The sequence below is a fragment of the Abramis brama genome (assembly GCF_963993115.1).
Source record: "Abramis brama genome assembly, chromosome: 8".
In the NCBI taxonomy this organism is placed as follows: domain Eukaryota; kingdom Metazoa; phylum Chordata; class Actinopteri; order Cypriniformes; family Leuciscidae; genus Abramis; species Abramis brama.
In genome coordinates, this window is record NC_139970.1 from 14638413 (window position 1) to 14665064 (window position 26652).

Below are 26652 nucleotides of genomic sequence, written 5' to 3' on the forward strand. Positions count from 1 at the left end.
GACAGTAGTGAAATACATAGCAATGTTTGCATATTATTTAGCAGTTTATTGTCATAAATATCAAAAATCTAAAAGGTGTGCATCATACATGAGACCTGGGTGAACAATGTACAGTTGGTTTTATGACTGTAAATCATTGTCTTCAAATGCTATTGAAGTTAGAAACGTTTATGCCAACTTCGCATGTAATTTTGAGACGGTCCCTAAACATGCGAATATCGAACGTCCAACGTCAAACCAACTTCATGCCAGTGCAAAAGTGTGACAAAAAGCCCATCCAATTTAAGAATGCCAAAGACCGCACTATATCTTTTTATGACATTCCTAATTTAAAGTAAAATGTTATTTCTTCTGTCATCTCCATCTCTGCTGTAGCCCAGTCTATGCTATGGTACAGTTACAGTATTGGCCGCTGTGGCTCCCTCAACTCGTGGCCACGACAAATAGATGTCGTTCTCTCAAAATATGAAGTCGTGGCCACGAGAAAAATATATCGTTCCCTCAACATATGATCTCGAGGCTACGACTTTGCATCGCGTGGCCACGACATAATGATGTCGTTACCTCAACAAAATGATCTCGTGGCCACGACTTAATATGACGTTCCCACAAGATATTATGACGTTCTCACGACTTAATATCACGTTCCCGCGAGTTTATATGTTGTGGCCACGACAAAAATAAGTGAACCGAACATGTCCCCTCCCGGTCACCGTAGATTACAGTGACATACAGGAGTCGTACATTATGCGCGAGTCACTGAATGACATCGACCCGCTGAGATTCCATACATTCAGAATATTTTTATTTTTCATTTGTGTTTTGGTGTGTTTACTATTTCTGAATGGATTCCGTATAGTAGCTATATGCAGTCCTTTGGCATCTCCCTGTGGTCATGTTTGGTATGACAGGCTGACTTGTGCTTATTTATTTAAGTTACTGTATAACTGAACAAAGTACATTTAAGTTGTAAAGAAAGTCTGCAGTGACATTTTTGCAAAGTATGTTTGCAAAAAAGAAGGTTTAAATCTATCTTGACTAAATCTATATAAATCTATAACATGGAGTTGAAAAGTAATTATAACTTAGTTATTATTGTTAATCAAACAACAAAAGACAAATATAAAAACACTCACTGCTCTTGAATTAAAAACTTTTGTAGTGTTAATAGGGCTATTTAATGTATACAGAAGGGTTATTTTAAATTTGATTACTTTATTCAATTTCTGTTGTAGGCTATTACTTATTTGAATACCACTGTTAGTACCTCTTCCTGAAAAACCTAAAGCACTGTTTATTTCATTTGTATTTTTGTACTGTTGTATTTTTTGTCGGTTTGGTTTTGTAATTAGTTTCTTTGTTCTTATTGTATTACTGACTGTTTACATGACATTTTACTTACATTAACCTAGTATTAGTTTTTGTTGAATTATAGATAATTGTGAAATTTCACTGACATTTAAAATGATTAATATCATGAAATAAGACTGATAATATCACACACACCAATAAAAGTGTTAAATAATCGTGATTTTAATATTGACCAAAATAATCGTGATTATGATTTTTGTCATAACCGAGCAGCCCTAATATGAATATTATTTTTCCAGTCACCAGATGCCTCTATTTTGCCTCTTTACATTGGAATTTAAAAACCTTTTCTCTAATAGTAATATAAATAATAAACATTAGAAAATATTATTTTAAATGGTCATTAATGGATCATAATTATTGCACAAATATTATATAATTCTAAAAAATCTCCTCAAAATATTAAGTAAATATAATTGAACTAAAAGAAGCGTGTTCAGCCACGTTTGACTGCCAAATGAGTATGAGTGTGACTGTAAGGAATACCTGAGGGCTAAACGCAAGAAAAATATATTCTCTTTATCACACCCATAAATAAAATACTACTGTAAATATCACAGTGTAATAATCAGTGCACATTATTGCGTTAAAATCGCTGCTTATATGGTGAATCTGCTGTCTTTCCTGCTTAAACCCATTGAAACCAATTGACAGAGTGGATTTGTTTGGAACTATTGAGAGCTACATGAACCATGTGACAGCGTGGTGGCGAAATCAAGGTCATCAGGTTGTCGCAACTCTCTCTTTCAATGGCTCTGCTGTGGATATACTAAAAATACTGTCTGACAAGATGGCCAATAGAAGCTTAGAAGAAGAGGATTATTCCTGTATGATAACCAAAATCATCCAAGAGTTTATAAAGAATGAAAACCAGGGATGCAAACTCATCAGGGGTGAAAAAGGTGACAAAGATGCGAGAAACAATGTAATATTAGAAACAATGCTAATAGTATAAATTAGATGCCAAATATATTATATTCTTTTAATCTTAATTTATGATTCTGGATAATCTGGATTTTTAATTTTTTTTCTAAATACAGATCACAGTTCTGAAAACAAACCATTAGACCAAACTAAACAAAATAACACTTAATTTACTTGAGGTTCTGACAAAATGTTCTATTTAATTTTCTAAATTAGTCTATTTACAAATGTCTAAAATGTTATAAATCAGTCTTTAAAAAAATATTTACTATTTTATGTTTTACTATTTATGTTTTATGTAAAAAATCGTTTCAATTAATGAAGACTTGTTTTGTCGAGTTTTTGAACGAATCTGTATCAAATACATTTTAACAGTCACTGGTCGACAACCACTGTAATAGATACAATCTTTATTTGAAGAGTAACATTAGTTTCAAAAGTCATACTCATTTTGAACACCAATGTTAATAATCTGGCCAGGGTCTGCTAAAAATTGGCAGATGTGCTTCCTCATTGCTGGGTGGTTCTTCTGTCCTTTTAACACAGGGTTTATTTACCCCACATTATGTTTCTTGGGTCTGCGCTGTTCCCTCCAAAGCAAACAAACCAGCGCGGCTTTATTTGTTGCTTAGTGACGGTTGTGTTGAAGTAAGCCAGAAATGCCAGGTGCTATGCTCTATATTTAAGCAGGCCTAGCGCCACAAAGGGGGATCTTCTTCCACTTATCTGGGGCCGGGTCGCGGGGGCAGCAGTCTAAGCAGAGACGCCCAGAGTTCCTTCTCCCTAGACACTTCCTCCAGCTCTTCCGGGGGAATACCGAGATGTTCCCAGGCCAGCCGGGAGACATAATCTCTCTACACCTCCCCGGGAAGGAGAGATGCCCGAGCCACCTCAGCTGGCTCCTCTCAATTTGGAGGAACAGCAGTTCTACTCTGAGCTCCTCCCGAGTGACCGAGCAGCTCCTCACCCAATCTCTAAGAGAGCGCCGAGCCACCCTGCGGAGAAAGCTCATTTCGGCCGCCTGTATCCAGGATCTTGTCCTTTCGGTCATGACCCACAGCTCATGACCATAGGTGAGAGTAGGAACGTAGATTGACCGGTAAATCGAGAGCTTCGCCTTACAGCTCAGCTCCTTCTTCACCACGACAGACCGGTACATCGACTGCGTTACTGCAGAAGCTGCACCGATCCGTCTGTCAATCTCCCGTTCCATCCTTCCCTCACTCACTCGTGAACAAGACCCCAAGATACTTGAACTCCTCCACTTGAGGTAGGAACTCTCCACCAACCTGAAGCGGGCAAGCCACCCTTTTCCGACTGAGAACCAATGAAGTCTTTTACTGAATTTAGTCTGACTGCAATGCTATCTATTAGCCCACCTAATGCAGCGACCTATGTGGCGTTTCCTGATGGATCGAGGTTGTTCCTTAACTTCCTTTTCTATGTGCAATTCACACAAGCTCTAAGCACACGCGAGTATACGCTTAGAACTATTAATGTCGCTGTCTTCAAGAAGTGCTGAAATGTCAATCACTATATCATCATGACATGGCATATAGTCAGGAAAAGAAAACCCAAAAGCAGGAATATGTAGCAAATCAAATTTTATTTTTATGGAGTGGCCTGTCTGAATGTGCGACTCCCAGCCTAATGATGTCCCGGACTGGCATTAGCCTAAATAATTTGTAACTATTCGAAAATATTTGGCAAAATAAAATGGGCCTATAATATCAGTTGAAAAAATTAATGGAAATTAGAAATATTGCCTTGCAATAGACTGAATTAAGTAAGTTGAAGCTCTAAAATGATTAACTGGAAAAAAAAATTACTTAAACTAAACTTTAAATAGCAATAGGCCTATTTAAAAAAATTAAAAAAATGACAAAAGCACATAACGAAATTGCTTAAAATTAAGCTAAAATTACCACGGAAACTAAAAATAAAACGAATTAAAAATCGAAAAACTATGAAAGCCGTGTGACCGGCCAACCGGTCAATGAAAAATGAAAAATAACATAATAAAACTAAATTAAAGAAATTATTCCCTCTGATCTTCTGTTTCATTAATAAAGTTTGATTTGCTACATGTTCCCTCTTTTGGGTCTTCTTTTCCTGACTATAGGCCATGTCATGATGATATAGTGACTCACATTTCAGCACTCCGTATGTTCGTTTGGCAGGAAGCTAGTTATTTTACTTTATAAAGTTTTAAATAATGGATATTTTTCTCACACAAACACATTCAGAAGGCCTTTAATATACCCCGGAGCCCAGTGGAGCACTTTTATGATGGATAGATGCACTTTTATGGACTTAACAGAAACAGCCATCCATTGCCATTATAAAGCTTGGAAGAGCCAGGACATTTATTTAATATAACTCAGATTGTATTCGTCTGAAAGAAGAATGTCATATACACCTAGGATGACTTAAGGGTGAGGAAATCAAGGGCTAATTTAAATTTTTGGGTGAACTATCCCTTTAATAGTTCTAAGTGCACACTCGCACACGCTTAGAGCTTGTGTGGATTGCACGTACTGTAGAAAAGGAAGTTAAAGGTGCTATAAGCGATCTCGGTTGGCGTAACCTCTTGTTGATGTTTGAATTATTATCAAACAAAACGGAGGCTAGCTAGACCCTCCCTCCTCCTCATCCGCGCACTAACCCCCCGAACCCCACCCCCACATCATTCTTGTCGGTTATTGGCTGGAACAGTTTGTTATGTTTGTGCTGCGGGGTCGCTCTGTTTGTTGCTCAGTTTGTTTTTGCTGCAGTTTGTGGAGCGTGGGCTGTCTGCAGAGACCGTGTTTTTTTACAGTGTGTTCAGGGGACAGGCAGCTAGTGGATAGTGAGGAGATGTTTGCGGTATGTGAAAAAAAATGTTTTGGCCTAAAAATCGCGTGAGATCGCTTATAGCACCTTTAAGGAACAACCTCAATCCATCAGGAAACGCCAGGTCGCTGCATTCCACTGCGCTTCATGAAGAGTTTTTCTTTTGCGCGAAGAAGACGTTCACCAGAGATGTGTTAAAAGATAGCGGAGTGCATTCATGATTATTAGGCTGCTGGTATAATATAGAGTAATAACTAACTAAATAAATAAATTAAAAGGAGAAGGGCTGCAGGCCAAATCAGTCGCCAGGTAGGCTACATGTAGTGGTTTTTCACATGCGTAAAGGATTGTGTACCACACGATTTTTGGCACATGCCCACGACATTCATACCGCATGGTAGAACTTTGCCTCTAGGACTGCCGCCATCAATCAAATCATTCATTAAATATTGGAGATTATTTCAAAAAACAACTTTCGTGAACTAGTCCTAGTTTTTTTTTTTTTTTTTTTTTTTTTTTGGCTCAACCTGGATTTCCTCTGGAAACAGAACCCTGTTTTGTGTTGATTACAGAGCATATTTTTTTGTGATAATCCAAAAGACAATGTGAAAATCCTATTGGGTTTTTGTTGAGGGAACCAGTGATGCTAACCTCAGGTTAGCCTAAAAATTTACGACCTCCCTGCACCACTCTATTGCCTAACAACAAATATCCTTAAACAAACCAGTGGAATACATTAGTAATCAGTAATCTTGTTAACCTATATTTATAGAACCCATGGCCCGTTGCTATTTGTGCCATGTGATGGGAGGTTTTTAAGTTATGTAAGCAGGTTCTTACTCTCACACTGCAGTGAAAAGCTCTATAATGCAGCTTAGTATAATCTAAGGCTGTCTGTAACACACCTGCATGGCTCTCACTTACTGCCTCTTTCTGCTGTCACAAACACACATTTCTTTTCAATTGAGGTCTACAAAAATGATATAGGGGTGCATCGACTATTATATAAAGTATATAAAAATGTATAATTTATTTCTAAATGTAATGCTGAAAGAAAAAAGACAAACAAATTGCTGTAGAGTAGCAGAACTTTAAACTGCGTCATGAAAAAATGTTCACTTCCATGTAGTCTTTCAAAATGAAAACTAATTCATTTTAGACAGAACTTCTATTACAATACTGTTACAACCCTAACACCTGTCAACCAATATATTAATCATGGAGATGTAGTGCAAACATAACAGACTGCATCTGGCTGCTCTCTCTCCAAAGTGTTCAGATGTACTCTTGAACCCAAGATCATAAATCTTATGATGCTATGAGGAATATGCTGCCCAAACCAAAAGGGGAGCTTATGTCTTACACATCCAGAGAAAAACTTGCATTTACCTATTGTAGTTAGTTACTGTTCGATATGTGACAACATAATAAAAAAATATGATCACTGCATTCTGATGTAACCTTTAATATATTTGTTTTTCTGCACAACTCAAATATCTAAAGAAAGGAGTTAAATCAACACACGCAAAAACACATTTTATTCTTCATGCAATTACCCTTTATAAGTGAAAGCGATGTTTAAACATCTATAATTCACTTACAGATTCAGAAACATCTATAATTCTCTTACAGATATAGATGGAGAGAGTTTCAGCACAGCATCACCTAGTAGTGGAAAATTGCTATTTTTGCTTGTAACTTCTGTACTGTTTGTCCAAAAATCACATTCAGTTTACATTCTTTACATTCAGTGTGGCATATCAAGTCGAATGACACCCAATTTGTCCATGTATACAAAGGTTACTAGAATAAATACATGTAAATAATGACTAGAGCAGATCTTTAGTAGATAGCTGTGTTTAGGTAAAGATTAATTGCCCATTTTTGCATGTTTATGTTGAAAGTCTTTGGAGTTGCTGTCTAGATTATTTTTGAGAAAACACGACAATGGCACCAGAAGCAGTTTCTGCCATCCAAGCATGCTTTAAAAGCAGAAATGATATCAAAAAGTTGCAAAGTAATCCTTTCTGTAGCCTGTTTTGTGGATTTCAACTTGAGCACTTTTGAAAAAGCCGGGTTCCCACATCCTTCTTCCCCTGAACAACAAAAAAGTAAAAGCTTCAGCCCCTCACGGACGACAGAGGTCCATGCATGTCTGCTTGTTTGTGCATAATACTGTTGATGGCATTTTGTTATTGGAGAACAAAACATAAAAACATAATACAGTTTTTGAGAATCAGCTTTTTTTCCAATTTTGATGAATGCCCTAAACTTACTTTTTCACACTTCTCTTATAAGTGTCACCATGTTTCAGACAGATCATCATCAGACCATGCTGGTAAAAAGTTATTGAAAACTTTTTTCTTTTTTTCTTTTTTCTCTCAAACAGTTTTCGTATAAAAAAAAAAAAGTCAAATTTTAATAAAGGAGCCCCATATTGTCATGTTAGGCAAAGGAAGAGGAGAAAGAGGCAAATCTATCACAGCCGTTTTATTTACAAAACGAGAAAAAAAATAAGGTAATCCAGTAATCTTAGCACGCAGGAGCAAAAAACGCAACAGGTTTGCAGCTGACACAAAGACAATACTAGACAATGAAGAGAACCAAACTCACAGCTTAAATACATAGGAGATAAAGAAGGTAAAACAAGGGGCAGGTGAACATAATGGGTAACCATAGTGACAAATAAGCAATGGGAACAAAAGAAACAGGAACTAAACAGGAAAAACAAGAAAATAAAAAAATTCATGGAACTGAAACAGAGCGTAAACGTGACATAACATGTTCTGCCTATTGCACTACTGTACAAATTTAAATGCTCTGATAACACTCTGCCATGTTTTTTTTGCTCCCCATTTTACCTCTTTTGTGCTTTTCCCCATAATCACTGTTTGCAGCTATATTTAATATTATTATTAGGGGCCAAGCATCGCAGGTGCATAAGCACCTATTGTCTCTATAAATGTTCTTATTAAGGGCCAGGCACCAAAGGTGCTGGAACCCTATTGTGGTTGTTCTGATTTTCTTCTTCTTTTAGATTTTTTTCTGCCCTAAAACATGGACATCAGAGACCGTAAATCGCAGAGACACCAAACTCCGCAGGATGTTCCCAATCATGCATCACTACTCGGGCACACAGACACACATTTGCCACATTAGTTGGCACTATAATAAGGCAATTCGCATTTTTGGATCATAACTTAAAGCAAAAGTCAAGTTTTTTAGTTTTTTAGAGTCAAGAACTACAAAATGTATATCTCTGATTTCTATAAAATTATTGTTTCTTCTGAATCATTGCTTTAAGCCCAAACAATACTAAATCTAACTTTAAGCATTGATTTAGTTCCTTTGTATAACTATGGTGTAATGACAGTATAGTTTTATATAATTAATGTACATATAAATCTGAGAAATGTGTATAGATCATTGAATGTTTAACTTGTATAGACCCCAAAAAAAAAAAAATCAAATTGCCAGTCAATTAAAAATATTGCCTACTCTCTGTCTACTGATCTAACGCCTAGACATTGTGGAAGCGCGCTAGCCAGACTGAATTTAAACTTTGTAGGCTGAAGACCCAAGCACCTGATTGGACACCTGATTTCTAACACTCACCGTGTTCACCATTGTCTTGCGGCTGTCAGAGCAGAAACAAAAGCTGATGCTCTCCGTGATTTTCCGTTGTCTCTGGGCACATTCATATGTAAATTGCACAAACTTATTTTGCCCATTAGCTCAAAAGATCAAAAAAAAAAAAAAAAAAAATTTACCCACCCATAGAGCCTCCCCTCGAAGAAATCAGGACAGAAGTGGTTGAAAGTGGACAAAAGAGGCTAAGAGATTAAAATACCAGGTGTAAAATGGGTATGTGTCTATCCTGTCTACTTGTGATCCGATTGACCACAATGCATCTTACTACTAGGTGTAAACAGGGCCTTAGTCTAGCACAGTGGCAAGTCCCCCTTCCTCTCTGAATCAATACTGCAATACTACTAAATTTTATGAAATTTGAATATCAGAATAATCAGAAATCAGAAAACTCTGCAAATTAAAAATGTGACGTGTTTCCATCACCCTGTTTTTATGCACATTTTGAAGTATCGCATCAGAAACGAGAAATGTAAACGGAACATTTCTGGGGGAAAAATCCCTAAATTCGCAAAAACGTTTTTACGCTCGATTGACGTGGTTTTGTCTGTGAGTCCTGTGCAGAGAAACACTGATGTGACTGATAGGCTATTTCCTCATGATGGGAATTCCCGCTCTTTTTAGGGAACCGAACCGGATCATTTAGCTCATCTCAGTAATAAGAGTATACGTTTGCATGTGTCATTTCTGATCTGACATCAAGGATGATCTTTTCGCCACACTGCTCGACCACACACATTCCATGCAGTGACTGAATATTATGTTAATGTACATAGCCAACTGTATCGAGGGCAGCACTGGTAATGTCATCACACCTGATCACGCACATAAAATAAAAAAAAATAAAAACAACATTCAGTTAGTGACTACTTGACGTGTGGCTGAGCAGTGTAGCGAAAGGATAATCATTTTATTCTGTCTTGTATTAATATACAAAAAGGGAAAACAGCTCTCAGATGGGAACTGACTCTTACCGTCAGCTCAGAGTTGAACAATACATCACTACTCTTTCCCCTGATTTATTGGGTTTTTTTGTTCCGTGTTTTACTTAAGGCTTGTTCGACTTCATGCAGCTCTGCGCAGACTTGAAGTAGTGCATGATGGTTAGAAATTGTGTCCGACTTGAGACAGCGCAGATGCCACGTGACTGTGACGTATGCCATCAAAGTACCGCGAGAACGATTCGAGAGCAGCCGGCTGATTCATACTGTGCAGCTTCTCAAGAGCACGAGCTCTGATGACGGCGCGTGTTCCACGATTCACCGCATGACAGCGATCACAGCGTGTTTCGTGTTTATTCGGAAACTTTTGTTTATTATTCAGTTCCACTAATGCTCACAAATCTTTTTTTTTTATAACAGTAAAACCTCTTCATGTAGTCGCATTGATTGTCTGTGATTTTTTAACATTCACGTCGATAATAAAAATGATGTATTAGGGGCTGCATTTACAGATGTACTAAACTCCTTTGGGGTAAAGCAAAACGGCAATAGACCCACTCATCGTTTTAATCATTCACTAGATTTAATTATATCGCATGGAACCAATCCTATTGATATAGATATTCTACCGCAAAGTGATGATGTCACTGCTCACTACCTTGTAACTTGCATGCTGCCTACTTCTGAAATTTGCCATGTCGTGCCGCGTTATCGGCCAGGTACAGTAGCTGCTCAGTGTACCCAAACACACAAATAAACTAGAGGAAATGACTAGCAGTATGGACACCATTTTCTTGGTAATATTATAAGAAAACATGGAATTAGTTTCCACTGTTATGCCGATGATACTTCATTATACATTTCATCACGCCCAGATGAAATCTCTAAATTATCCAAGTTGACAGAGCGTGTTTAAGATAAACAGTATTGGATGACCTGTAATTAAATTCAGATAAGACTGAAGTATTACTTATTGGACCAAAAACCTGTAGACAGAATCTCTTAGAATACAATTTGCATTTAGAAGTATGTACTGTAACTTCATCCTCTTCAGTTAAAGACCTGGGTGTTATATTAGACAGCGACATGTCTTTCAGAAATCATATTTCATGTTACAAAAACATGTTCAACCTCAGAAACATAGCTAAACTACGAATACTAGATTACGGTAATGCATTACTAGCTGGTTGTCCTGCATCATCAATAAAAAAGCTACAATTAGTCCAAAATGCAGCTGCTAGAGTTCTTACTAGGTCAAGAAAATATGATTATCTATCACCAATTTTATCATCTCTACACGGTCTACCTATTACAGTAAGTTCCGTATCAATTACAAAGTGTTGCTAATGACCTATTAGGCCCTAAATGGTTTAGCTCCTGTGTATTTAAATGATCTTCTATCGCCTTACAATCCATCACGTTCTTTAAGATCACAAAGTTTGGGGCTTCTAGTAATTCCTAGGATATCTTAGTCCACTAAAGGAGGGAGAGCATTTCTACATTTGGCTTCTAAACTCTGGAATAGCCTTCCTGATAATGGTCAGGGCTCAGACTCACTCTCCCAGTTTAAATCTACATTAAAGACATCTCTTTGGCCAACCATTTATATAATTAATTTCTCATAACCTTATACTCCAGTTATATCAGATTAAATGCACATGATTATCTTTGCTTAATGTTATGAACAGCTGCTACGCTAATTATTTTCCATTTGCTTTTCTGTTTTATCTCGAGATGCCCATCCTGAGGTAACTAGAGAGTATGTCAACTCCAGTTTGGATCCAGCCTATTATGAAGAATTCATATACCCTACACCTGTGAAGAGACGGCACCAACTCCAGCCAGGATTTAAGATGACGCAAACTCTGAATCAACATGCAACAATGCTACAATTTTCTATAATATGTCATAATCATTTGTTAACAAACATGTATTAATTACTTCAATGAGCTCATTGTTTCTGCCTTAAATTAATGCATTATTTGCTAAATGTGTGATTTGTATATTTACATTTCTGAAATACATAACTTGGACACAGTCACCTCTGAAAACAGATCACTCTAAATTGTAATGTAGATGTAATGCATTTTCTGTAAAGCAGCTTTGAAACAATATGTATTGTGAAAAGCTCTAAATAAATGTGAATTGAATTGAATTGAAATGAATTATGCTCTGAAAGTGTAAACCCATTGTACACAGTAAATATCTTTTGCATTAATGGCCCACTGCACCCTACTGTCTTAAATAGTCTTGTGTGTAGAAGGGATTTTGATCAAATGACAGAAAACAACTGAGCGCCCACATGGCTACAATAAACTTTATAACCTGCAAGTTGATGAAAACGTAATGCGATGCACTTACTTGTTCAGATGTGGCCGTTCTAATGACGGACCAAACAAGGTTAGAAGGCTAAATATATTATAGAAAAATGGAATGAAAAGGGCCTTTCACATATAACGATCACTTGCCTTATGAGCGTTAAAAAAATGTAAACAGGTGTATGTTCATACAACACCTGTATGTTCAAACCCCTTTCATTAAACCCTTCCTTTCAGTAAAGATTCAAGATGGACTTTGCTATAAAAACCACATCTTTATTCATTTCAACTGGATCACTAAACATCCACATGGGCCACATTTCTTCTTCCGCTCTTTAGTCTATGACAGCCCATAGAACTGCTTGTGGAAAAGCTTTAAAATTTGGCACACAGATAGAAGACAGTCTGAACATTAACCAAAGCAAATTTTTAGTCACTAAATTAAACACTCTAGTGCCACCAACTGTCAAAAGTTGCATTTATGTTTATGCTTTTTATACGCTTTTGAACCGTAAGGGCTAGAAACAAAATCATTTTTGATCCAAAAAAACAAACAAAAAAAACTAATATTTCGGCTATTTTGAATTTTGTTATAAAATGCTATATTTTACAAACCCATTGCCATTTCCTTACAAAACTCGGTATGTGTCTTTGGCATGATGCTTTAAAGGTACTCAAAAAGTTTTGGGAAAGCGCCACCTTGTGGTCAAAATTTATGATGAAATTTCAAAAATGCTATTAGCTTTTGAATATTTTTCTTCTTATTGTAATGTACGAAGCCCCTAAAGGGACATGGTGTTGGAGAAAATTTGGGATGGGAGAATTATTATTTTTTTAAATCTTTTGCATTCTCTCGCAAAACTTTTGAGTTCTCCCGCAAAGATATTTGCGTTCCCTCACAAAACTTTGCCTTCCCTCAAAAATGTTGCGTTCTCTCACAAAGATATTTAACATTGTTAAAACACAAATGACACGTATTTCCAATCATAGTAACGTAGACAACGAGATACAATTCAATTTTCCTCAAAACAAGCTTAATACAATATAAATTGATCTATATGCGCAAAGACGGCTGAGAGACAAGTCCGAAGGGCTTTGCAAGAGGTTCTGAGCACTCAGTATTCTGAGCATAAAAATAACAGGCCTCCAGTGTTGTGCAAGTTACTTCCAAACTGTAATACATTATACATGACTTGTTACTGTTATTTAAAAGTAATTCTTTACCTTACAATATTACTGTATCAGAATTGTAATGCGTTACATTACTCCTGTATTACTTTTGAGTTACTTTCACCAAAATAACTACAGAAGTAGAACTTAACATTCTAAAATGACTAGGGCTGTAAAGATATCTGATATGAAACCGCGACACTCAGATCCACGAACCTGTGTCACGGTGCGCGGTGTGAGAAGGCAGAACTTCCCCTTCCAATTCCCAGAGTTATCCTTCCCGTCCAGATCCAAAGCTACCACATCTTTAAATTACTATTAGTATTATTTGAAATTAACATTATAAAAAACGGACCTGCACCACAAAACTAGTTGAGAATAAATTCTTTAAAATTGAGCAATTCCAGCGTGGACCTGACATTTGCTGTAAAAACGTGAAATATAAATTCTCAGAAAATGCATTTAATACCAATATATTGAAACGACTGTTTATATATCCATAGGCTACTCCCTTAATAAAGGAGACCAGATATTAGAAAAATATCAATCTACACACATGCATTTCATATTTAATATGAGGGAAATAGACGTGTGCATGCGTGACACAAAAAAATCTTTAACTTTTAGGTAGCAAAATATTTTTTAGTAATTCTGTGAATTACGCTAAGCAAACCAAAATTAATACTACCCACCGGATGAAGAAGGGTTGGCTCTCCACAGAACATAATATATTCATTTTATTTTATTTTATTTTTCGTGTTCGCATTTATGAGGAAAAAACAATGGTCGTGTCAGTTCTCAGTTACGGACGTGAGCACTCTGAAAGCGGCACTAAAAGACTGCTTTAAAACTTTCACAGAGACCTCAAACAGAAAGCACAAAGCCTTTCTTTAAAGTGAATTTCGTTTTGTATTAATTGTATCTTAATTTTAATCAATGTTTCATCAACCAATTGCTTGAATTTAATTAATAAGAAATATAGTAGACGAGATAATCAGGGCACGGAGGCGCCCGCGCGTGAATTGAAGCGCGTCTCATGAGGCCTCACACATTCAGAGTGAGATTAACGCAATTGACACTGTTCTCACGCTCATGCCACACATCCATTTTCTCACAGAAAAATCGAGCATTAGAAGGTATGTTGAAACATACAGTACAACTTACCGAAATGTATTATGTCTTATGTAATCGATCTATCTGCGTTTCAACCGCAAAAAAGGTCAATAAAACAGCTTGAGAACAAAATGTCATGCAAAGTTACATATACCTCAGGAAAGCCATTTAATGACCATAGAATTTTAGCATGAAAAATTAACTACAGAGGAGTATTTTGCTAAATATATGCACTATATTACATATTTATTATATTTTTTACTCATATCATTAACAATATTATAACGTTATTATTATAAAAACTGCATTATATTAATTTGAGTAGTTAATTTTAACCTTTAAAAATAATACCAGCTGACAGGTCTCCCTACATGTTTACAGCATTAGTTGAGAGACTTTTTCCTTGAGAAAAATTAACATGTAGATACTTTACCTGATATTTATCCAAATTAATAAGTTTTAAATTGAATAACGGAATCAAATCGCAAGCTTATGAATTGAAATCGTGAAATTTGTGTCACGGACTAATAAAAACAGTAGCCTACCAGTTATGTAAACATTGTAACATGTTGTCATTAAACTTAATGCAATTCTGTTTAGTTACCAAATGTTTTCACTATCACAACAAAAAAACAAGTTTTATTTTACAACCGCCCCCCCCCCCCCTCCCTCCCTCCTCTCAATAAAATATACTGTATTTTACCATTTGCTCATGACTGTGATAAGTAAATGCCTTTTTAAAGCGAACTCACACTGCAGACAGACACTAACCAATGCAGTCAATCAACATATTACAGAACATCACTTCTCAGACATTCCACAACCTGACAAATGCAGATTGAACATGTTCAGTTGGCAAAAACAAACACCATCGGTAGGCATTTGCCTGTGCAGTGTGAATTAGCCTTTAAAGATATATTTAATGAGTAAACGCCTGTCTGTGCTTTTCTGTGATCTAGACACACATGTGAACACCACAAGACACAAATGTTTTGATCTTTTGACTTTAACCAGTTCATTACATAATGCTCAGAGTCCGTATAAAACAGTAAGTTAAGCATGATCATAACAGAATGTAAGGTCATCTAAATACAGTAAAAAGATTACACACAATGTTGTTGTGACTATGAACTCAACTTTACTTACATATGTTGCAGTCGCAAATATACTTCCATTTTGTCTCAAAACAAGTTTAATAGAGTAGAGAATGAGCTGACGGAAGAAACTGTACCTGTAGTGAGTTCCACAAAAATGAAGAGTAAAAGCGCCACTTCTGAGCACCTGAGATACGACATGGCATAAGTCACTCTCCGCACATCATTACATCCACCTTTATGGACAAAATGACCATGACTCTAATCTGCTGCATTTCCACAGTGACTGCTAGCATTTCTCCACTCTGAATAAATCCCAGAGCGACTGAACACGTAGAGAGAGACTTAATTGCTCCTCCTCCTGTGGCTCAATGTAAGAGGATTACAGAGAGAGAAAGACATAGATGGAAGGGCGGTGGGTACACCAGCAAACCTCAACCGCATGACTGGGAAACTCCAATAACCTCAGTAAAGGAAGTACAGAATTTTTACTTTATTTGTTTGTTTATTTTGAATGAATAATTACTGGAATGAGATTATGGCTTTTAAGCAATAAAAGACCATTATGTGATGTTCATTATTTCAACAAATACTCAATTGTGGATCATATGGATGAATCTAACAGGTAATCCCCCCCCCCCCCCCCCCCATGGGTTTGCAGAGAGTTCCTCAGGGGCTCAAATGTAAAAATTACTAAGTAATTTATATATAGCAAACTCAAACGCAAAAAAAGAACCATCCTCTCACTTCAACTGCTTTATTTCCAGCAACTGTCTCTCTATAAATAAAGATTTTATCTTGGTTTAAGTTTGCATTTGAGGCCACATTCTCATCTGTTTAATAATTGTAATGAATTATGCCCCGCTGTAAACTCAAAATAAATATGATGTGCCTCTATAAGAGCACTAAGTCAGGATAATCTCTTTTTCCGGTTTGTTCTCCAGATCATCTGCTGGGCATGGTTAAAGGCCTTTAGGGTCTTCCATAAGGAAGCAGTTCATATGTCCATTTTTACTTTGTCCAGAGAATTACCAATTTTTGTCAGAGTCTTTTTGATGCGTAATGCTGTAAGTCTGGCTGATGGATTCTGGTACCAACATTCCTTCATGAGTTTAACGATTGATGTTAAAGTCTGAAAAATAAAAACAAAAATAGACTGAATTAAGCAATGTGAGGGTAAAAAAACACAAAGCAACGGAGGTAGGAATCGTCAATAGAAAGAAATAAGAGTGTCACGTGACGTCACGCCCTCATAGGAACATCCACCTGTAGGGCAAAACAGGGCTATCCTCTGTTGCCCGACAGTCATTATTACCAGGTTTGTACTAAGTAATTACGTAGTAACACAGTGATATTGAAAGACCAAAATCAATATTAACCCTATTGATGTTTTAGAATGTCTCGATGTTTTTATTGATTGAAATACTGACTTCTTTTGAGAGGTGATCTAAATATTAATGGCTTGAAACAAACGCAAATTTAACTGGCCTGTGCTGCATTTCAATGGATGTTTTGCCCTCCAGGTCTCTGTGCCAGTCACTTGACTGAAAACTATGAATAATAATGGATTTTATAATATTAGTTTAACTTTATCCATTTATTTGTTATATACATTTTTTAATTATGATACATTTGTTACAATGAAAAATCTTCTATTTTGGTTTGTCCATCGGGCCATTATATTTCAAAAATGAAATGAAATTCAATAACTTTGATGTGGAAAGTATTCCAATCATTGAATTATCCAATAAAAACCATTAATGCATGGTTGTTAAATTAAAAACCATGTTTAAATTGTATTTCCAGCTAAAAAAAAAAAAAAAACTATTTTGTAATATATACACTTACTGGGATATATCACTCATAAATGACTGTGATTGAAATGTCATACTGCCTTAAGGTGGGAGAAAAAAAAAGTCAGATTCACATTATTCTTTCTTCAGCAATTCTGAATCGAAGCTTAAGAACTGCTAGCCTGGAAATCCAGACCTAAATCTGAAAGATTAATGGTCTGGCATCGACTAATGAAAATCGCCCAGCTCGAGGGGCGGCACCAAGCAGGCATTTGAAAATCTCACTACACATAATTGGATAACATGCGATTGGATGACCAATCACAACAAGCCCCATACGCTTAGCTACCAGCGGAGCTAACTGGTAGATTAGACTCTTGCCGTATCCGTTCGGCAAAACAGCAAAAACGTCCTTCTTGCAAAGGAACGATTAGAGCGCTGTCTTCTGTTCCTCTTTTAGATAAAAAGCCAAGTCTAACTTGTTCACTGTAGCAGCCAAAGCGGTTTCAAACAACTGGTGTTCATCCATAGCCATCTTGCAATGTTTACTAATGACTTCGACGTCACAGCGCTGTCATCATCTGTTTAGCTCGCCTCTGGCCCGCCTATATCAGATAACCCGATGTGATTGGTGCAGCCCGGATACAAGGGCATATTTAATGAGCATCATTACTCGACGCCAGAGTAAACTCACTGAGCAAATTCAACTTGTTCTCTCGCGAGAACTCTGGATTTCCAGGGTAAAGAACTGCCGTATCGATCCTGAAATAATTTTGGAACCACACTTTTTGCTTTTAATTTTGACAACCATCTTCTGCTTACTGTGAATTCCACACACACAAAAACTCAAATAAGTATCTAAACTTCCATAAAACTCACTGACTGACAGACTTTCAAATGGTCAAGGTGTGTGTGGGCTGTGTGGGACTGTGTGAGCAGTTAAATGCACTTGTATCACTCATTGCTCTTGTCTGGAAACTTTTAGATATTTAAAGTACTGAACAAACTCTTTGCTTACTGCTTTTAATGCGTTTCTTTGTTCTTTATTTATGAATCTTTACTTTTGTATATTTTGAAACTATATTTAGTTTGTAGAAAAATTACTTGACTACATACAATTGTTTTAATTATTCATTTTATATATGAATTCTATTATTTAATAGTATAAATAAATTCAATATTCAATGTAGTTAAACGGGGAAAAGGAAGTGTTATAGCACTGTAATAGAAATGTTTATCTTTAGTTATCTTTGGCAACAACAATCATTGCATTTCATTGGCATTGGTAATGGCTACTGATGTGACAATGCTTACCCCTAGTGCAGGGGTGCCCAAACCTGCTCTTGCCGATCGACTGTCCTGCAGTTTATTTCCAACCCTAATCAAACACACCTGAAGCAACCAATTAAGGTCTTCAGGATCACTTGAAAATTAAAGGCAGGTGTGTTTGATTAGGGTTGGAGATGAACTGTGCAGGACAGTCGATCGGCAGGAGCAGGGTTGGGCACCCCTGCCCTAGTGTGTATTAAAGGGGTCATATAATGGTACATGCACTTTTACAAGTTGATTGTACTGAAATGTGTGTTGGCAGTGCCTGTACACAACCATCATAAAATGATAAAAACCCATCCAGTGTTTTTTTTTTTAATCTTCTTATATGTTTTCTCCAGTCTCAAATCAAGCTGTTCGATTTTGTGACGTCACAAAATCGACGCCCCTCCCACGATTGTTGATTGACAGCAGCGTTTCAACACAGACCCGCCCTCGCTCGTGAGCGAGCTGTCTGTCATCATAGTCCGCACGTCATTGTTGATATGTTGGAGCACTGTCTATGAGCAGAATGGCGTCTAAGCGATTGTGGTGTTCTGTTCTTGGGTGCAATAAGGAACACGGCAGTCATTTTGATGTTCCTAAATCCGAACCGCTGAAGACGCAGTGGCTGAGTTGTGAATATCGAAGGGAATATTCCCTACGATCAACGTCAATGCTTTCATGTTTGCGCGAATCATTTCACACACAAGACTTGCTTTACAAACGAGGATCAGTATAAAGCTGGTTTTGCTAAGAAGCTGCTCCTGAAAAAAGGATCGGTAACAACTATTCGTGTTCCTGCTGCAACTCCAGAAGAACTGAAGTGAGTGTAACGTTTTATTAACCTTTATATTAATCTTTGCAAATCGCTAGCACGCTTCACAATGAATGCGGCTAAGGTTTACACTCAGGGTACATTACGGCATGTTTTCTATGTACGACGTTCTCAATATAATTCATAATCCCACGTTTATAATGAACAACGCGTTATGGTTATTGTGTTATTGTGTTACAAACGGTGTACACACAGAACAGAGGGGCGGGGTGAGCAAAGTGAGCTAAAATTAGTGTTTTCTTATAATACTAATGAGAATTTTTAATTAAGTATATTACAAACTTTTAATTTAGACACTAAAGAATCATATTAGCTTGTACAAAAATGGCATTATATGACCCCTTTAATAAAAAAAGTTAGGAGGACAAGATGCATTGAGAATCATTTTGTAATCAAATTGTTAGCTTTGCAATCATAATAGAATCACAAAGTCAATGAAGATTCATACCACTAATACAGCCGTTTCCTAACCAGCTATAACCATGTAATTTCTATTCAAATGTTCTGATTGGCAGCATTGTTGCATTCAATGTGAAAAGACAAATTGCTTGCCACTGGAGCTTGTTAAGACACCGTGTAATTTCCATCAAAGATTTTAAATTTAGTGTTTACAAACAGCATGACTGATTAACTTGATTTATAAAGGTATATGCACAGGAATCTGAGCAGGTACAGTACTTACTGGATCTGAAAACCATCTGTTTGGGATGTTTGGTCTCTGTTGGTCTGTGCATATCACCTTCTTCATGTCCTCAAAGCTTGGGTCGCTCGGCACTACGTCATGGAATGGGGGCTTGTAATCTTCAACAATACCTGCACAATCAGTGAAGACAAAAACACATTTGGAAATCACACAGAAATAATGATCAGCCAGTATCATCAGATCTTATCATCACAACAGCAGGGGCATAGAATTTACACAATAACTTGTGGTTTTTATGTATTAATTATTTTACTTCACATATTTAACCAGGAAGCATCTCATTGAGATTAAAAATCTCTTACAAGAGCATTCTGTGAAAAAATTGCAATTCTTGGTACACAAACTGTTAATAGATCCCGCCTCCCAAATCCACTTTTTTTTTTTTTCCTAACTTGTGAGAGGTTGTTTTTGGTTGTGTGAAGCGGCAAATCTCCTCCGAAACCTATATGCGGTAAGTGAGGGAGAAATCAACAGTTCTGAGCAAGAAAATATGGGGCAAATCGCGTCACATATTGATTATGTTAATATCAATCACATACTGTCAATCACATATTGATTGACAGTGCAGTTTTTTCAATAACATTATTAGACAATCGTGTGATATATGGCAAACCTGAACATTTGTGTGTGTGTGTGTGTGTGTGTGTGTGTGTGTGTGTGTGTGTGTGTGTGTGTGTGTGTGTGTGTGTGTGTGTGTGTGTGTGTGTGTGTGTGTAACCCTACATTATGGGGACCCTATAAAGATGGCAATATCCGAAATCCTTGTTTTTTGTGATGGGTAGGTTTAGGGGTAGGGTTAGTGTAAGGGTTTGTACACCATAAAAATCATTATGTTCTATAAAGTCCCCATAAAACATAAAAAACACAACATGTCACTTTTAGTCACCCTAGTCTCATCAGCTGAGGTTGAAATAAGTTTCAGTGCTCTTAGGAGACTGAAAACATGGCTCAGAACAACAGTTGCACAAGTGAAATTTAACAGTATTGCTGTGTGCCATGTCCAACAGGACTATATTATTGTGAAACAAATAAGCCAACAGTTCATTTTTGTTAATGACATGTATAGACGACGTGCCTGGATTCTTCGAATAGCAAGGAACAAGACAGTATAGACATATTGACTATTGCATTGCACTATTAAACTTCCTCCTTGTCATCATTAGTTACCTGTAACATTACATAATTCATTATTTAACATAGGCTATTGGAATTAGGCTAGTTATAGACTAAAAACCTTAATACATTATCCTATTCGTTTCCTGAATTCTCAGCTTTTGGGTATGTCCCCACCAATTTCAAAATCAAACCTATGCCCATGCACAACAGTATTACACTGGTTAACAAATTACACGGATAATCACTGAGAATTGTGATAAGGTGAAAAATTCAGCTTCATCAGGATCGCCAGCAGTGCTGACTATATATAGAGTACTGAAGCCATTAGACAAAAGGGAGCAATAGGGATCCATTTTAGATGAGACATGCTGAGGGCATCAGACAGGCTTCTGAAGACAGTACTGTAATGACCCTTTCAATGTGAAAAGAGTAGAAGCCAAATAACACATGCACCCACAAGCAAAAGCAGACACAAAGCCTCTTTTGGACAATGTTTATTTATTATTATTAATTATTAAGTCAAATTTGTTGCAATAGTGGAATGATGTGCAATGCAAAGACCAGGAGAACAAGGCAAGTCCTCAGCACAGACCCCGATGGCCAGCTTCGTCTCCATACCAGTGTGATGAAACTGCTCTTCAAGCAGAAGGAACTGGATAAAATATTTTGATTGATACCAATCCACAATCTAACATCTGACTTGAGATTCAGCCTGGAATCATAATCACACCCTGTTCGTTCGTTGGCCAGCGGAGAACTGGCCCCCCGACTGAGCCAAGGTTTTTTTCTCCATTCTGTCACCTGATGGAGTTTGGGATCGTTGCCACTGTCGCCTCTGGCTTACTTAGCTGGGGAGACTTAATGTTCAACAGCATGTTTGATCTGAATGTACTGACACTATCGGACGAGAACTGAACTGAGCTGGACGATGACATCACTGTTTTGCACAGCCTGCGATCCAGCGGTTCACCCATGGTTTCCCATCGCAATGAAGCTGAACAAGGAATTCAGTCACTTCAGAATAAGTGAAGTACTAGTCAACTCCCTGCTTTATGCAATGGGTAAAAATGCCGAAGTGATATTCAGATCGTTCACACTTGCTGAAGCTTTGCATGCAAATAATTACTAGACTGTTATTGGCAAATTTAATGAAATGATTTTGTTCCCCAGAGGAACGTTATACATGAGAGGGCCTGTTTTCACCAGTGCACAAATAAAGGCCTCCTAAAATTAAGCGATGCGTTCGTGTAAGAAAAATATTCATATTTAAAACTTTATTGACTAAAATAACTAGCTTTAGGCAGACAGCCAGAATTCTTCACAGCCTCATCATTTAGAAGTGAAAATAAACCGAATTTACTCTCAAAGCGGAGAGCACAGCGTCTTGACAACATGATATCCACATAAATTAGTTACAGGACTACAGCAAGATGTCTTGTCCATACAGAACGTAGGCGGGCATTATGCAAATGTAGTAAGTCGCAACATGTGAAATTCGCAAAAATAGATCCAAACTCCAAACGACTTGTTTGAGCGGTACAGTTTCAACTCTTTCTTTTGAGATAAACTATTTTGCAGACTGTTTACATTCACATGCAGCTACATTGCACACTGCATGAAAGGTCATTTTAAAAAAGGTATAATAGAGGCACTTTAAATAAAATAAAAAACTGCTCATGCTACATGTGTGTAGCATCTTTTGGATTGTGACTAAAGTGGCAGAGGTCAGGGATCTTGAGCTTGAAAAGGTTGGTGACCACTGATTTAGGCATATTTGTGCCAGAGCTTTCCACAAAGCTTCAGCCAGTTACAGCTCTGCAGAAGAAGGATGCAATCTGGCTTTGGACAGAAGTCCACGAGCAGGCTCTGAACAAAGTAAAGTGCAAGTTAGCCACAGCTCCTGCTCTTGCATAATACGATCCTGAGACTATAGTCAGTGCAGATGCGAATAGTTTTGGGTTAGGGGCTGCCTTGATTCAAGTTCATGGTGATGCAGCACGTGGTCGTATTCTGCTCCATAACCTTGACTGAAGCGGAGCGCAGATACTCCCAAATCGAAAAGGCCTGGAACGTGTGTGGGCATGTGAGCAGTTCGCCAGCTACCTGAAAGGCTTAGATGAATTTTGCCTGCAAACAAACCATAAACCATTAACTTTCATGATATTGATCAAACGGTGTCAGCATTTACTAATGTGCCTTATGCGTTTCAAAGTGAAAGCAGTGCATGTCTCCAGTAAATGTTTGGTGGTAGCAGACACACTTTCTCAGAATCCTCTGAGAGGGCACTGCCAATCAGAGATTGAGGACGAGGTGAAGGCATATGTTGAAGCAGTTGTCACATCTAAAGAATCTTCATTATCACAATCTTCGTTACAATAAAAGCTAGATGCCATAAAAGAGGCCACAGAGGGAGATGCAGATCTCCAGGCAGTGATAAGCTTTCTCAGCAAGGGTTGGCCAAATCATATTTCCCTCCAGCTGAGTGGCTATCAGTCGATGAGTGAGAAGGTGTTAAGATGAATTCATAAAGGTCATCAAGGTCTCGCCAAGTGCCGTCAGAGGGCAAAGATGTTAGTTTGGTGGCCTGAAATAGGTAATAACATTAACAGGAGGGTCTCAGTGTGCACCTTTGGTAGGGCTCACAAACCCAATCAAAGGAAAGAACCTTTATTCACTTCCCCTTTGCCTGCTGGCCCCTGGTGAAAAATTGCACCAGATTTATCGGAGTTGAATGGTAGAACTACTACTCCTGTGACATCGAAATAGCTCACCTTCAGACACCATCCAGCTTCCATGTTATCAGAAGACTGAAGTGCATGCTTGTAAGATTGGGAATTCCCAGAGAGCTTGTATCTGACAATGGCGCACAGTTCACCTTGGCTGAATTTCAGAAGTTCAGTACAGATTATGAGTTTCACCACACAACATCAAATCCTTATTTCCCCCAAGCCGATGGAGCTGCAGAGAGAGCAGTTAAAGGATTCTCCGCCAACCTGATCCTTATATGGCACTGATGTGCTACCGGGCTTCACCCATTGCTGCAACTGGACTAAGCCCTGCCAAGATAATGACAGGACAAAAGATCAGAACAAACCTGCCAATGCTTGAGGAAAAACACCAGCCTCAACCTATTGATTACGAAACTGTGGAGAGGAAGAATAAAGCTGCAAATGCATCCTACAAGTTCTTCTATGATCTGAGACACTCAGCTTGTGTTCAACTTCAACCTGGGGAGAAAGTTGTTCTTAAACAAACTGACAATGGAGCCGTCCTATTCATAAACCGTAAATATCTGCAAGCGATGTCATTGCAATCAGATGCTACTGGGTGCAGTGAACCTTAAGGACGGAAAAATTCATCCCCTCCTGGGGTAGGAACTGAACATACTCCTGCTGTTGCCCCTGCAGCACCTGTGACAGCACCACCAGTTGTAACTTCCAGCGGAAGCACTTGAGTTAACTGATAACTCCTGTCTTCTGTCCATAATCTCCATCTGTTGCTCTGGCTGAAAGTGACAATGACAAAAACAATGACAGATGTTTGCTTTTATACCTGTCACTGATGAAAGTCAGGATGGTCCCTTTCGTCTTTGGGACTGAGAACTAATAAATAATATTCACTAATAATTGCCTACGCTATTCATATTTATACGCACATTTGAACTTCTCATGAAAACTTTCTGCCTAATTCACAACACGTGTGTACACACTTGTTTGTTCTTGACCTCATTTTAATGTTGAGTATTCTGATTATTCTAAAGCCAGAGGTAAGTCATTTACATAAAACATGCCCAAACCATGTCCATATAAGGGCATTCCAGACACCCTTTTCTTTCATCAATCTCTGTAAACATGACACTCTCTTAAAGACACGTTCTCTCCTGAGAGCATGTGCAGCAAGATACCAGAGCAATGCCAAGAGTGCCATCCTCAAAACAAGTTCAAAAGCAATAAACACCTTTTATACAAACATTACAGACCTCTGATTAGCCAGCTGTACATACGCGTATCTGTGTCTTTATGCAGAGCTACCTCGCAGCTTGAGCTATAACGCACCTTTTATTACTCTTTTACTAAAAGGCCTATATATATATAGGCCTTTTAGTAAAAGAGTAAGAAAAGGTGCGTTATAGCTCAAGCTGCGAGGTAGCTCTGCATAAAGACACAGATACGCGTATGTACATATATATATATGATTAAATGTAGCCTATTTATCTTTTGTATTATTCAACAAAGACAAGCAGTAAATCATTGTATAGTAGGGGTGGGAATCCTTAGGCACCTCACGATCCGATTCGATTTAAATCGTCTTTTTTTTCTAATTCATTAATATTATTAATAAAACTTAAAATCTTTATTTTATATTCAATTACATATGTAGTTATAAGTACTTTTTAAAATAATTACACATTTAAAAAAATTATTAAAACAATTGCATGTTAAAGGGACAATGTGTAGGTTTTTAGGTATTTTATTATCTAAAATTACTATTTTTATTCATAAATATGTCCTCAATGGTATACAAATACCTCTGCTAATTATCTGACTTATCCTCGTAAATGAAGAATTTATTATCTTTATATACATGGGACGGGTAGGTCCACGGAGGCTTCCATGTTGAAAAACTATAATAGCAGAGAGGGACAAAAAGTACTAAGCCAACGCGTTTCCACAACGCGTTTTCGTTCAGAGCCAGCGTCACGTGACTGAAGCCAGCAGAAGCGGAGGAGCAGAGCAGTGAGAGGCATCACTGCCCCGGCAAGTTTAAAAGGCTACACTGTATGGCTATTTATACACAGTTCATTCATACATATGCTGAGTCACAGGATAAGGAGTCCTCGTCGTCCAAAAAGTCCAAAATAGACCGTAAAAGGAATCGTGACCGGAGATTACAAAAAACAAGGGTTAATGTCGGGATAGCTAATGCAGGAGAAAGCTTTCAAAAGAGATGCTGAAGTTGCCTGCTTTCTTCTCGACAGGTAAGTCAATGTTACGGTCTTAACACTAGAAGTGCCAGAATTCCATAACTACTAGAGCTGCCGCAAGCGGTCAAATAGATTCCAAACTCTATATCTTTAATGATAAATACCCAATTGAGAGATTAATGCATTTATTGTATTAGGATATCTTTTAAAAACAAAACAACACCAAACTGTACATTTAAACAAGTTTAATTATACATTTATAAATAAATAATATCCGTAGATGTCCTGAACAAAATGACAGAGTAGCCTATGTTTTCATGCTTCCACTGTTCGATCGCGCCCGCACCCGCACCCGCCTACACACACACACACACACATCTTGACATTGCAGCCTGTTCATTATAGCCATAATAAAATAGTAAGCCTAACATATAAAAATTCCACTGCTCTGTTTATATAGTCAGTAGCCTGGTACAATTCGTACCATTTTTGCACGTGTGAAAAGGATGATTTTTCTGTCGATATTGGAACGTGAGTGAAGTACAAAGCCTATAATAAA

At 37.5% G+C, this 26652-nt stretch overlaps 2 protein-coding genes across 6 annotated transcripts in view; both read right to left on the reverse strand.

Annotated features, from left to right (window-relative positions):
- acvr1c (activin A receptor type 1C) overlaps positions 1-15718 on the reverse strand; it is a 112324-nt gene extending 96606 nt beyond the window's left edge. Inside the window, exon 1 of one of the 2 annotated variants that reach the window (XM_084122778.1) lies at positions 15549-15718. In XM_084122778.1, coding sequence (XP_083978904.1) covers positions 15549-15612 — 64 coding nt within the window. In that variant the 5' untranslated portion in view covers positions 15613-15718. The remainder of the gene's footprint in view (positions 1-15548) is intronic. The other variant, XM_084122779.1, reaches the window with a different exon arrangement.
- The window catches only part of LOC311088581 (activin receptor type-1-like), a 62044-nt gene continuing 50703 nt past the window's right edge, over positions 15312-26652 (reverse strand). For all 4 annotated transcript variants that reach the window (XM_084122776.1, XM_084122774.1, XM_084122775.1 and 1 more), the window contains 2 exons: positions 20033-20163; positions 15312-16543 (listed from right to left, as the gene is read on the reverse strand). In XM_084122776.1, coding sequence (XP_083978902.1) covers positions 16409-16543; positions 20033-20163 — 266 coding nt within the window. In that variant the 3' untranslated portion in view covers positions 15312-16408. The remainder of the gene's footprint in view (positions 16544-20032; positions 20164-26652) is intronic.